Source organism: Furipterus horrens, unplaced genomic scaffold (genome assembly GCF_987537825.1).
Source record: "Furipterus horrens unplaced genomic scaffold, mFurHor1.1.pri manual_scaffold_13, whole genome shotgun sequence".
NCBI lineage: Eukaryota > Metazoa > Chordata > Mammalia > Chiroptera > Furipteridae > Furipterus > Furipterus horrens.
This window is the reverse complement of record NW_028327183.1, coordinates 24,614,216-24,627,804: the sequence shown is the minus strand read 5'-3', so window position 1 is coordinate 24,627,804 and position 13,589 is coordinate 24,614,216. Positions and strand designations below refer to the sequence as shown.

Sequence of the window (13,589 nt, the reverse complement as noted above, 5' to 3'; positions counted from 1 at the left end):
TGAGAATGAAATCTCTTGGTTTTCTGGGCACTTCTGTTTCTGTTCCTGGAACTGACCTAGCTCAGCCTGGGAAGGAGCACAGAGGGGCGTCCTGGGCAGCTGTGCACTTGTGGACCTGACAGGGTGGGGAGTGTCCTTCCCTCCCTTGTTGTCCTTGGGGCAAGAGTTGGGGTCCTGGGGTGACATTGGATCCCAACAATCCTTATCTTTTTGGGGGACTCTAAAGGTTGGTTATTTCCCCAGTCTTTAAAAATGTATCAAAAGTGAGTGGGGTTACATGGTTTCCAGCAAGTCCGCCCTGGAGAGCACGCATGCACTGACTGCCGCGCTTTGCAAAGCGCTCAGATGGGAGTCACCATCAGTGGTGCTGCCTGGTCTCCTGGAAAGGAACATGTGTTCCACGGGGTGCCAGGGAGCTGCAGCCGCATGGCACGGGTTCTGGGCCCTCCGGTCTCGCTGCGCTGTGACATCGTCGCACACAGGCTGACTCCCATGTGGCTGTGGGACGCTCCCGGGTGGTGCAGATTCTCCACAAGGTGACCTCACATATGGGGTTCTGAGTCCCAGTTCTGGGTGGCACACCCACTGGAGCCTGTGCTCCAAAACACCTGTGTGCTTCCGGCTGCAGAACTCGTGCCAAAAGAGACGTGAGAGGCCCGAACACTGTTGTTGGAAAAGGCATCGTGGCTAATGCAGCTCTCGGGCTCTCTGGGTGCGGACAGCCCTGGCTGTGCCCACGGTGCTTTGTTCTCCGCTCTGACTCGGCTGCTTTGTCACGTGGTCTGGGGAGCAGCAGGGCCCCCAGGAAGCTTCCTTCCTTGTTTATGGGACCATCAGAGATGGGGTGCCCATCTCTGCAGCTGAGGGACACCTTTGCCGTAGCCGTCAGCTGGTTTATGAATTTCTGTGGGGGCACTGGCTGGATTTCCAGAGGTCCCAAATGTGAGGAGATGCTGAACACATTAGCTCACCTCTGGAGGAACGCGGCCGGTGGAATTCAGGCACTTGCCATGTCATCAGGAAGGTGAGTTTCTCTTAGCAGGGTGGAGGGACCATGGCTGAGGGAATTCTTCCAGAGGCGTCACAGGGAGCAGGAGCTTGTAATGCATGAGCTGCCTGGGACACGGGAGGGAGAGGGAATGGGGATGTCCCCTAGACCACTGGTTCTCAGCCCCAGCAGCACAGAGACTCCCCAGGGAGCTTTTCAAAACCCAGCTGCTTGGCAGCACTCCCAGGAGATTCTGAATTAATGAGCATGGGGTGGGGCCAGCACATCTTGCGTTTTAAAGGTCCTGTGCTGTTTGCTGTTGGAATGTGCAGCCAGGATTGAGGTCCTTATTTTTACACAAGAGAAAAAAGGTGGGTATAAGAGAAGAAGGTGAAGAGGAAACTGATAGCGGGGACAGAGAGGGTGAAGAGCTTTGAGAGAGGATGGATGGGGTGCAGACTGTACGGCCTTTGTGGAAGAGAGTGCCCACTGGTCAGACAGTGACCGTGGCTTGCTCATCCCCACCAAACTCCCATAGGGAGGCCCCAGTGGTGCCAACTTGGAAGTGCTCCCTCCCGCAGCCACAACTCCAGAGTTTGGGGCACCATGCGGCAGAGAAGCGTTCCCCAGAGAACATTCTGCAGATTTCCAGGGAAGCATTGTGAGCAAAGGGCACAGACGATAACTGAGTTTGGGCCATGCCGGAAGTTCTGTCCCCACTCATACAGATTTTCCAGGCATATTAATGTATTTACAGTCTGAGAAGTTTCTTGGGAAAAGACTTTGTTTAAAATCAAGCATGGCTGAAATGTGGTTTACCCATAGAACCTTATAACCTACGGACATCCCTCGCAATTCTCTTGGGACATGCATGCTCTTGGCTGGGCTGACCTCCAGGTTCCGAGCACGCCAAACGGCCACCGGCCACCGCTCCCACCCCACCCTCGTTTCCTAATGAAAGCATGCGCACACATGCCCCGGTACACTGCGTTCACTCTGCAGATGTTTGTCAAATGAATTAGCAGATGTGGGAAGAGCTCAGATAATTCATTCAGCAGAAGCCTCTCTCCAGGACCCAAACAAAGCAGTCTGTCCCATCCTGAAAGAGAGGCTGCTCTCCCCTGAACTCCTCACAGGTGATACCATGGCCCACTGGCGGGTTGCTAGGATGAAGAGCAATCAGATAACCCACATGAAATGCTTGGCCGGTTATTGGCACATGATAAGTTCTTAGAATAGGAGTAAAGAATTATTTTCATGTTACGCCCAGCCACAAGTTTTAACTAACCCTGGTCAGACGAAGGAGTGGTCTCCTAGAGTTACCCCCGTGGGGGTGCCAGGATGACCATCCTCGTGTGTATCTGGTGCTTACAGGCCCTGTACCAGCTGACTTGGCTCTGAACTTTGGCAGTGGGAGGGCTACACTCTATGGCTCTGGTTAAAAGCAATCAATAGCTGGATCACAAAAGAAATGCCAGTTGCTCCCTGTGAAATCCAGACACCCCCGTGAACAGCATTTTGCTTCCGAGTCGCCTTTAGGCCAAGAGAGTGGCTCACAGACCACTCAGAGTGGGGTGAAAGCTGTGTCCGTCCTCCCCAGCCGCAATCATGGACTCCCCCGTGTCAGGCGCTGTGCTGGTGCTCTGGGCGGACCGGCTCATGTAATGCTCATGTGGCCTGTGGGGCGCGCCTTTGGCTCTCCCATTTCCAAGGAGGAAAATGAGGCTGCAGAAACTAGAACTTGTCCAAGATCTCGCCCCTAGGTACGGGCAGTGTTGAAACTTGACCCCGAGTCTGACAGACCCCTAAGTTTCTGGTCATTCTTAGCATCAGAACAGCCGAGTAGCTCTGGCAGGCAGAAGCCTCAGGACCCCAGGTTGAGTAGAAACTTCAAGGGCTGGGGTCAGCATGACAGACTTGGCTGCTGGGGAAGATGGGGAGCTGTGGCCCAGGGCAGCCCCACCACCACCTGAGTCAGGATCAGCTATCTGAGCAGCAGCGTCTGTAATGCAATATCCTGTCTGCTATCTGGCTTCTACATCCTCTGGGCCCTTGCGATAAGAGATCTGCTTGAGGTGAGAGGAAGAGGATGGATGGGAGATGGTCTGTGCATCGTGTTTTTATATCAAGGAAATGAAGTGCTTGGACAGCCGGAGGGCTGGGGGTGGGGGGTTGGAGCCATGCACACTTAGTCCCCTTAGCCCTCCTTCAGAGTCCTTGTTGCTCAGGTTGGAAACTATAGACTGAAAGGCTCTGGGGTCTGGAAGGGGAAGTTTTTAGAAGGTCGTGAGGGCTGAGCTGCACTCCTGAAGGACTGTCCTGTGGATGATGGAGCAAAGTGAATGCTAGTATCAGAGAGGCCCACAGGAGGTCACAAAAACAGGGAGGCGTCTGGATAGGGAAGGACACTCTTTATTGAAGATGTCCAACAGGGGCTAGAGAGTGCATACTCAGGATGCCTGGGGGGAGGGGGCGTTCTGTACCAAGGGGAAGATTTGGTTCAATGACTCTTGAAGTCCTTCTCCCTCTGAGATCCAGTACCCTGTCCTGAGTGAGGGTCTTTAGGAATGGAACGTCTGTCAAAACGCACCCAAACCCTGTGTGTTGTTCCAAGGAATCCTGCAAAGAAGTGCCATATCCCCACAGACTCCAGACTGCGTTTGGTAAAAAGCACTTGTTAAAGCCAGTGACTGAGGCCACCAGGTTAGGGAGTCAAGCCAGGAAAAATGGGCCTGGGACACCAGGAATGAGAGGGCCATGGTGCCAGCACTCCCTCTTGCAGGAGTGTCCTTTTGGGGGGCAGCTGCAGTGGGGCCAGCGGTGACTGCAATAACTCTGTCACTGACCCACAGAGTCACATGGGAGTCAGGAAATGTGATGCCTCAAGCCTGGGTCAAGGGCTGCACTTTCATGAAGACTTGTGGGTTATGAGGTACCCCAACCCCAGCGGAATATTAAGAAGTCTTCTCACAATTGAATTTGATTCCACACATCACCATGATACCCACGTATTTTGATAAGAATTGGGGGGAATGGTAACCATTTAGAAGGGATGAATCAGTTTGACATTTATATTAGTTAAGTATTAGCTGCTATATAACAGATAAATTTCAAGTACATATCATGGCCCAATTGTGATAGAAACTTACATCTAGAATATGTGAACCTAAAACAGATGTTACTGAATAGCCCATGGTTGTCCTCCAGGTCGTGACTCAGGAACCCAGACTCCCTCTATCTTGTGGCTCAACAAATGTCTTTTAAGATTGCCGTGAAAGGGCCGGAGGGCTGCATGGTGGAAGGTTTCCATGCACCAGGCCTGGAAGTGTGTATGTGGTTTCCACTCACATTCCATTGGCAGGCACTTGGTTACTTGGCCAATGGCAAGGGAGGCTGAGCAGTGTGTCCTGGCAGTAGACTCAGGAAGAAGAGAAAAGGGGGTGGGGGGTGGGATCAGGTCTGGTGAAGAAATAGTATGTCACTGCCACACCTCTACAGTCTTTGCTCTTATTCTGGGAGAATCCTGTATCTATTCAACAGCTATTTACAGAATGTTATTTCCACTATGTATAGAGACCAAGCAGTACACAAGGCAGACCTGTGGGTTTTCTTAAGGAGCTGTAGGGGAGGAGAATTCAAAAACAAGTAAGCAAGCAAGTGATGAGGATAATTGCGAATTGTGGTCATGGTGATGTCCAAGAACTCCCGGAAGGCCCGTGCAGCTCATGTCAGACAGGAGGGGTACATGCGATGCGAGGTAAGCCTGGAGAGGTAGGCAGAGGCTGGAGTTTGGATTTTATTCTAGCGAGTTCTTAGTATAAGTTTCCAGTCTTATCACCTGGAAATAAGGAAGGGTGTGGGCTTTACTAGACATTTTGGATCTTCCCTCTGTGTCCTGGTGAATAGTAACATTTAGTAGGTCTTACATGGCAGGTAGGGGGAAGGCAAAAAGCCTCAAAGGTAAAGGAAGCAGAGGCTGTTTCGGGTAGTTCTGCATAACAGATGAAGGTGCAGACCGTAACGTTGCTCAGTGCAGGAGGTCAGGGAGATCAAATATTGCCTGATCCCGTAGCCATGATTCCAGATGCCTCCTGCCTCCAGGGGGGCCCAGCATCTTTCTCCAGTTTTGGTTAAAGTCACCCCAGCACATGGACCCTTGTCGGCATTTTGGAACCACCCTAGAATCCGTCATCCCTTTAGGGGATACAGAATCAGATGATCACGATCCTGGTTTTGAAAGAAATCTTAGATGGCGTCTGTCTCCACCTGCGCCCAGCATCTGAAGCTTGAACTCTATCTATAGCATCACCCAGAGTTATCACTGAGCCAGAATTATCCCCAGTAATGAGGCATGTGTACCCCCCGAAGCCCCCCACTGCCGTTCAGCCAGGGCCGTTGGAACATACCCTCTTCCCTTGAGTTCCAGTGTGCCTCTTTGTAACTCCCTCCTTCTGGCTCTAGTTCTGGTTCCGTTTCTGAATCTCAACATTCAGGTTGTCTTCCTTGGGATATTCGCAGTTTGTCGGTATCTAGGGAGTGGAAGGGCAGGGGAACCGGTGCAGTGTTGGCACAATGGGCCTGACCTAGGGCCGGACGTATGGTCACCCCATTAAGACCCATCTGAAAACCTGGCACCAACCTCGGAGGGTGCCAGGCCTGTGACTGCAGCTCCATGGCCCGGCATCTGGGAGAATGACCCCCTTGCCTGGCACCCTCTCCTCTCTGAGGACCTGTAGGCGCTTCACAGCACCTTGGGAAGCTTCTTTCAGCCTCAGTACAATCAAGGGCGTCAAAAAGTCTCGGCAAGCCTGGCCACGTGTTAAAGAAGGTCTTCTCTTTTCCTCAGGGACTTTGTGAAGGCCTTTATCCAGTTTAAGAAGCCCATCGTGGTGGCGATCAATGGGCCCGCCCTGGGCCTGGGCGCCTCCATCCTGCCCCTCTGCGACATTGTGTGGGCCAGCGAGAAGGCCTGGTTTCAGACCCCCTATGCCACCATCCGCCTCACGCCTGCCGGCTGCTCCTCCTACACCTTCCCCCAGATCCTGGGTGTCGCGCTGGTAAGCTTCCTCGTAAGCGGGCAGAGTGGTGTTCAAGCAATGCCAGAGAATCCATTGTAGGCTGTGGTCAGATTCTGCACAGTAGCCAGAAGCGAGTCTGGGCAGGGGTGAGTCCTAACAGCTCAGAAAGCATTCCCTGGGCCCCGTGCTTGACAGCCATTAACTCAGTTTATCCTCACTTCATCCTCACTCTAGCCCTGTAAGCTAGGACTGCTGTTATCCCCTCTTGACAGACGTGGAGACCGAGAATCAGAGAGGTTAAGTGAGTTGTCCAAGGTCACACAATAGTCATGGGAGTTGTGGAATATGAACACTGAATCTGTGCTCTTAACCAGCATGCTGTAAAATAGAACCCACCTCTGACTAGTGAGTCTGAGATTAGCACCCCCAGGACATGGGAGGGGTGCAGTAACTGTGGTTGGTCTAGTAGGTCTGTGAGGTGACATTTTGAGGTGACTTCCATGCAATGCAGGTTTCACCGAGGTCTGCTCGGGCTATCTGCCAGCTGCTCCCAGGACTGCTGGGAACTTTCTGTCTGCAGATGCTGGGGGTCCTGGGGTACCCCAGAAAACTACCAAAGAATCGTGATGCAGATGACAGGGTCACACCCCACAGAGAGCAGGTTAGAGGAGGCTCCCAGCAGTGGCTCTGTTTGAGCCCCATCCCACCGCTTCTGTATGCGCTGTCTCTCTTGGATGGTCACATGCAGCAGGAATAGCAACTAAGAGACCAGCGGAGGTTATCCTCAGCTCTCAAACCCTCTGGCACCATGTCTAGGCAGCAGGGCCTCCAGGGGAGACAGATAAGGCCATTCAGGTTCAGCAGCTCCCTCGGGCTGCTCTAGGCTGCTCAGTCTCACCAGTGGCAGAAAAATGAGGCAGGCAGGGCGCCCAGGAAGCAAACACTTTCTCTTTTGATCTCAGCCAGTGTTCTGCCCGAGCTCAGTGCCACACCAGGTCCTCCCTGTGCCCTGTGGTCACAAAAATGTTAACAGTGTAGGTCTTATCTCTTTCTCTCTTTTCATTTCAATCATTTCTGAAACTCCAAGAATGTGGCTGATTGGGACATGTCCTTGTGGGCTGCGTCCTGTTTGGCTCCCACTGAGTTCCTTCCTTTCATTTCTCCTGAGACAGAGGTGTTTCTAAATAAGTATAATGACATATATATTTGTCTTCTAACCTCTCACCAAATTCATGAGTGGGCTTATGACCAACCTGATCAGTTGTTCTACTCTGTCACAAAAGATTGTCCTTTGGGTCATCATGACCCATCGGTGAAAACCAGGACAGCGTGGATACAGCGGCTCAGAGAGCTTGGCGTTTCAATATCTGTCTGAAAGTGGCTGAGCAATGGGCAGGTGGATAGCAGGCGAGGGAAGGGATTGTCTGCCCTGTACAGGAGGTGGCACTCATCCTGAAAGAGATAAGGAAGGACCCTGTCACATGGCCATGACCATTATGCCCTAATTATCAGTGTAATAAGAGTCACCTGTTGGTAAGTTTCAGAGGTGACAGCACTGTGCTCTATCTGGGCCTAGGACCTCATCCACGTAGGTTCTCCCAGAACGTGTATGACAGCTGTGAACTTCAAAGCAAAAGGAAATTCTTTGGGGAGTGGGGTGCAGAGGAGCCCTCAGAAGGCAGGGGTTATTTTCCACCTTTCAAGACTGGGCAGTGCCTGTGCCCAGCTCTGGCCACCGGGAGAGATGCTCCTCTCTCTGTGTTGCTATTATGATGTTATGTGAGACCTTTCTGGCTGCTGCTGATGGAAACACTTTGACTTAAGGGGGCGGGGACAGGGACTGGGGAATGATTTCTTTAACTGACAAGTACAAAAGTGGAATGTCCCTTGGGGGTGATGGGTCCAGGAGTTGTTCTCCATTCCTTCCTCCTTTGTGGACCTGCCTGTCCACAGAACAGGGACACGGCAGTGGATGGCCCTGGGCTCATTGGCTTGAGCCTGTAATCGGAGAGGGAGAAAGATTCTCCCCCATCATCTCCCGCTTGGAAACCTCACAGAGAGTGTGATTATCTAGGGTAGCTCATCTGTTCAACTCCAGGCCAGTTGTCACGCAGCACGGAAATGTACCCAGACGGAGCGTGCGCCCACTTCTGTGGGTCTGCTGCCAGACGTGGTTAGTGGTGGGGAGGGGCGGGTATTGGGCAGACAAAGCCACAGTAGGTATATGGCTTCTTCTGGAATTTAATTAAAGCTTTGGACCCTCTGCTCAGAAAGATGCACATAGACACAAGTATTTGTTCATAGTTCCCAAAGCTTATCGGACCCCGGTTAGACTTAAACACAGCAAGCCCAGGCGCTGCTAACAGATGTGAGAGGCGCTCCGGGCTCTCAGCCTTCCCCTGCCTTTGCTTTTTCAGGCCAACGAGATGCTCTTCTGTGGGCGGAAGCTCACTGCCCAGGAGGCGTGCAGCAGAGGACTGGTGTCCCAGGTCTTCTGGCCAACCACGTTCAGCCAGGAGGTCATGTTGCGGGTCAAGGAGATGGCATCCTGCAGTGCGTTGGTGAGTTCCTGTCTTTTTGTGCTTGTCATTGCAGTAGACCCATTTCGTAGGTGACGGCAATGAGGCTGACAGGGACTAATTGACTTGCCAAGGGTCATGCAGGGCGTACGCCAGAGGCCCTGTGGAGCTTAACAGCTGCCTCATCTTCATGTTGAGAGCTTAAATCCAGAGGGAGATGGTCAACATTATTAGGTATTCTCCATCGTCTCCAATTGAAAAACCTCACAGAAGAGATTTATACTCTGGGGAAGAATGCACTGCCTTAAAAGAAAGTCCTCAACACCCCCAAACGCAAAACATCTATAGTTTTCAAAGGAACCAGAAGCAAAGGCAAATAAGAACAAAGTGTATTAAACCAGCCAGGAGACAAGAGAAAACGGCCCACACTGTCCTTGTATTTCTTCTGCTCACTGTGCACTTGGCACATTTAAGCATCACCGTTTGACTCTGAAGACACACTGAAAAATAGATAAATAAATGACTCCTCCTCCGAGGCACCAATTTTTAATTAAGTGTCGATTTTATCTCATAAAAGTCACTCCGCGCACAGTATGGAAATATCCTGTTGAAAGGCGGAGAAGAGGCTGCTCCTGCAACCGCAAGGCCTGCTCAGGAAATGAGAAAGGCGCTTTGGTAGAAGAAGGCGGGGGACTCTTTCTGTGCTGAGCTTATGCGGCCAGACCTGTGCCCTGCCTTCCTTGTCCCTGTCTATCCCGAATCCCCACCAGCTGTGTGCCTCTCCTGATTCGACTTGTCAGCCTTTATTGAGTACCTACTGTATGTAAGCTCCGCCCCCTGGAAGCCTAACTGTACCAGTGGTGATGGGTGGTGATGGTCCTGCATCGTTGGTAAACAGTTACTATGGAGTCTCTGTATGGGGATTCTCTTTTCATCTTCCCGATGATGACAGTGACCAACTTGGCTCCATTTGCCTGGGACGCTCCTGGTTTTAGCACCGAAAAATCCCATGTTCTCAGGAAACCCCCTGGTCCTGGGCAAATGGTGGATAGTTGATGACCCTAGAGTCAGCCTCACAGGCAGGTAGAGAGTTTTAAAAATATTTTCTTACTAAAAATATGTTTGACATACAATATTGTGGTAGTTTCAGGTGTACAATTATACTCCTGATTCTCCGTTTATATACCTCATGATGTGATCATCACATTTAGTCTAGTACCCATCTGTCCTCATGCAGTTACCACAATATCATTGACTATTCTCTGCACTATACATTGTATCCTCCTGACTTAATTTATTTTTAACTGGAAATTTGTATGTCTTATTCCCCTTTGCTGCTTTCACCTTCCTCCTACCCCGCCTTCTCTGGCAGCCATCAGTTCTCTGTATCTAGGAGTCCACTGCTATTTTGTTTTGTTTGTCCTTTGGGTTCTTTATTTTCATTTTTCAATTAAAATTGACATTCAGTATTATTTTATATTAGTTTTAGGTGTACAGCATAGTGATTGGACATCTATGTAATTTACAAAGTGATTCCTCTGATAATTCCAGTACCCACCTGGCATCATCCATCGTTATTACAATATCATTGACTATATTTTCGATGCTGTACTTTACATCTCTGTGACTATTTTGTGACAACAATTTGTACTTCTTAATGCCTTCACATTTTCAACCTAGGCTCCCAACCCCCCTGCCGTCTGTCAACTGTCAGTGTGTTCTCTGCATCTATGAGTCTGGTTTTGTGTTCTGTTTATTTTGTTCTTTAGATTCCACATCTAAGTGACAGCATGTGGTATTTGTCTTTCTCTGTCTGACTTACTTCACTGAGCATAGATACCCCTGTGTCCACCTGTGTTCTTGCAAATGGCAAGATTTTATTTTAATTGCTGAATAATATTCCATCGTGGGTGTGTAGGTGTGTACATCATCTTCATTATCCATTCATCAATTGATGATTATTGGCCTAGTTCTGTGAAACATGCATTGTTGTTTTTATAGGGATTGTATTAAATCTGTAGATTGCTTGGGGTATTATGGGCCTTTTAACAATATTAATCCTTCCAGTTCATGAGCATGGTATATCCTTCCATTTATTTGTGTCATCTTCAGTTTCTTTCATCAGTGTCCTATAGTTTTGAGAGTAAAGGTGTTTAAATCTTGGTTAAATTTGTTCTTAGGTATTTTATTCTTTTTGATGCAATTATAAATGGGATTCTTTTCTAAGGTACAGATATGCAGCATATTTCTGAATATTAATTTTCTATTCTTCAACTTAACTGAATTCATTTATTAGTTCTAAGTTTTTGGCGGAGTCTTTCGGGTTTCCTATATACAACATCAGGTCATCCACCAAGAGTAGTATGGGTTAGAGCACATGTGTCCGAAGACCCATATGGAGGTCAGGCAGCAGCTCATGGCAGTGTGAGCAGCTGCACAGGAACAAAGTGAAAAGGAAGGTCGGAGAAAGGCCTCAGAGCTCCACTGATGAGTTTGGTCTTGGGGCACTGGAGGTTTGCAGGTGAAACCAGCTATGAAAATAATACAACAAGGAGATCTCTCCTATCAACAGTTATGAATTCAGGAGCTTTGGGTTGATTTGTCCAAGAAAGGAATCTACCCATAGCCTCTGGGAGATGGTGTTCTTCAGAGGAATCCTTGGGTGAAAAGAGGCAGTCTTGGTCTTCCAGCCCATTCTCCCCACCTGCTAGCCTTCAGCCCACTCTGAAGAATAAGATCACCGCCTTTCTCTAGCTGGCTTGAGCAACGGAGCTCTTGTCTTGCTTTTTTCTATTTGAACACGCATTGCAAGAGTGTAAACTGCAGCTGTGACATCAGCAGAGGATGGCAGAGGCCAGTGAAGGATGCTTGGATGCTGCACTTCCCGGCAGAGCCTCTGCCAAAGTGAGGCAGCAGTGCAGCCTGTTAGCATCAGCCAGATGTTCGCAGGCTACGTCCTTCAGGCAGCTGTGGGCAACTTTCCTTTATTGAGTATAGGGCCTTCCTTTGTAATGTGGAGGCCATCTATTTGTGGGGCTATCATGAGCAGGAAAAGTACTCTCATAGGCCTTATTGGTTAGTGGTGATTGTAGTGGCATTGTTATTATTATTACTATGATCACTACAATTGTTATTATTCATTACTATAATTATTATTACTATTATCATCACTGCATTACTAATATTATTGCTATAATTACTGCTATACTACTATACTATTATTAGTATTGTTACCAGTATCACTACTACATTACTGACATTACTATTACTCCTGTAATAACATCACTACTGTTATTGCTATAATTACTGCTATAATGCTATAGTAGTATTAGTATTATCACCATTATCACTACTATATTACTAACATTACTACTGTTATTACTCCTTTAATAACACTACTATTGTTACTTCTACAATACTATAGTATTACTATTATTACTCTCACTATTACCACTCATTGTTACAACCATTGTAATTATTACTCATTATTGCAGTGATTGCTGTGCCACTATTATTACTACTGCTTTTACTACTAAGCTTGGAGGAGAGGCATTGCTGTTGGGATAGCTCACATGGATGCTTGGAAAACCTTTAGTTCATTCATTATCTTACTCTGTGATCCCAGCCACCCTTGAGTGAGGTATCATTACTCCTATTTCACAGATAATGAAAATGAAGCACAGAGGTGAAAGTAGTATTTCCTAAACTTTTCTGTGACACACAAAGAAAACGATTCTGCATTTATGTTACCCTTGGGTAAACGACAAAGCTCTTGCAGTCGGGGGTGACATGGGCCCCACTCAGCCATCCCAGGGACTGTGGGCTCAACATCATGGCATGCCTGGGCTCCATCCTGGCATTGCTGGGGACATGGGCCTGGGAAACTCCAGGCTACAGTAGGCAGCCTTCTCAGGCTTTGGACATTGGAAGGTTAACCAGTGCTGCATAAGCCAAGTACGTTCTTCTGGGGCGGAGTCGCTGGTGCCCGGCTAACCAGGCTTGTGCATTTCCCTTCAGGTATTGGAGGAGTCAAAATGCCTTGTTCGGAGCTTCCTGAAATCGGTGCTTGAAGATGTGAATGAGAAAGAATGCGTCATGCTGAAGCAACTCTGGAGTTCCTCCAAAGGCCTGGATTCCCTGTTCAGCTACCTGCAGGACAAAATTTACGAAGTCTGACGGGCCCCGGCTCACTTGCCCCAGTGATCAAGGGCATCAGACTGCCGGCTTTGCCCTGGGTTTCAGAAACCAGAGCCCAGTGTAAGCCCAGCTAGGGAGTTTGTCAAGGTATCTCTATACCTAGAGTGTGTTCATTTCCTTGTTTTCTTTGGTTGTTCTTCATTGGTCTGATTTTGTGTAACAGTTGGGAAACACAGCACACTTGGCCTCCCCCATGTCCCCACCCCAACTGGCTAGAGAGCTATTGAGGGCTATATCTTCCCAGGCTTCTTCCAGGTACTGTTCTGTTCCCACTTGCTGAAATGCTCCATCTCAGTCCAGAAAGAGGAAGACCAGTTTCCCTATTTTTCTAACTCAGACTGTGTCTACACAGTGCCTCTGATTTGGAGACTTGGCCCTCATACTCTCTGGTTAAGTGTAGATCTGGTAGCAGAAGACAATCCACCTGAGGTCATTTCCAGACTGATGAGCAAAACGATTAGCGTTGAGCCGGCCTCAGTCTCCTCTCTGATGCAAATCTGTGTGACTTCTAGGGCTTGGTCTTGAAACACAACTGAGTGATTTACAAACCCAGATATTGTACATTTAGGAATGTTTTGTTAAATATATATTTTTAAAACAATGTAAGTGGAAATTCTGATAATTTATGTGTATTATATGTAAAGCTAGTTTTGCAAAACAAACTCCTAGGAAAAAGATTTTTTTTCTTTAATCAGACTTATTTAATTTATTTATTTTTGTTTATATATTTTGATATCTGTCATTCAAACAGATATATTTTCATACTGCCCTGGACCAAATCCCATCTGAGGTTTGTTGCTGTGTGGTGCATTCTAGCCATGAACCATTTAGAAACAAAATTCAGAGAGACAAAAACGGGACAATTTC

The 13,589-nt window shown here is 48.5% G+C and overlaps 1 protein-coding gene across 1 annotated transcript in view; it reads left to right on the top strand.

Moving 5' to 3' along the window:
* CDYL2 (chromodomain Y like 2) overlaps window positions 1-13,284 on the top strand; it is a 146,773-nt gene extending 133,489 nt beyond the window's left edge. Inside the window, exons 5-7 of the mRNA XM_090259740.1 lie at window positions 5,835-6,045; window positions 8,424-8,567; window positions 12,543-13,284. Of these exons, the coding sequence (XP_090115866.1) occupies window positions 5,835-6,045; window positions 8,424-8,567; window positions 12,543-12,701 (514 nt within the window). The 3' untranslated portion in view covers window positions 12,702-13,284. The remainder of the gene's footprint in view (window positions 1-5,834; window positions 6,046-8,423; window positions 8,568-12,542) is intronic.
* Window positions 13,285-13,589: the final 305 nt, after the last annotated feature.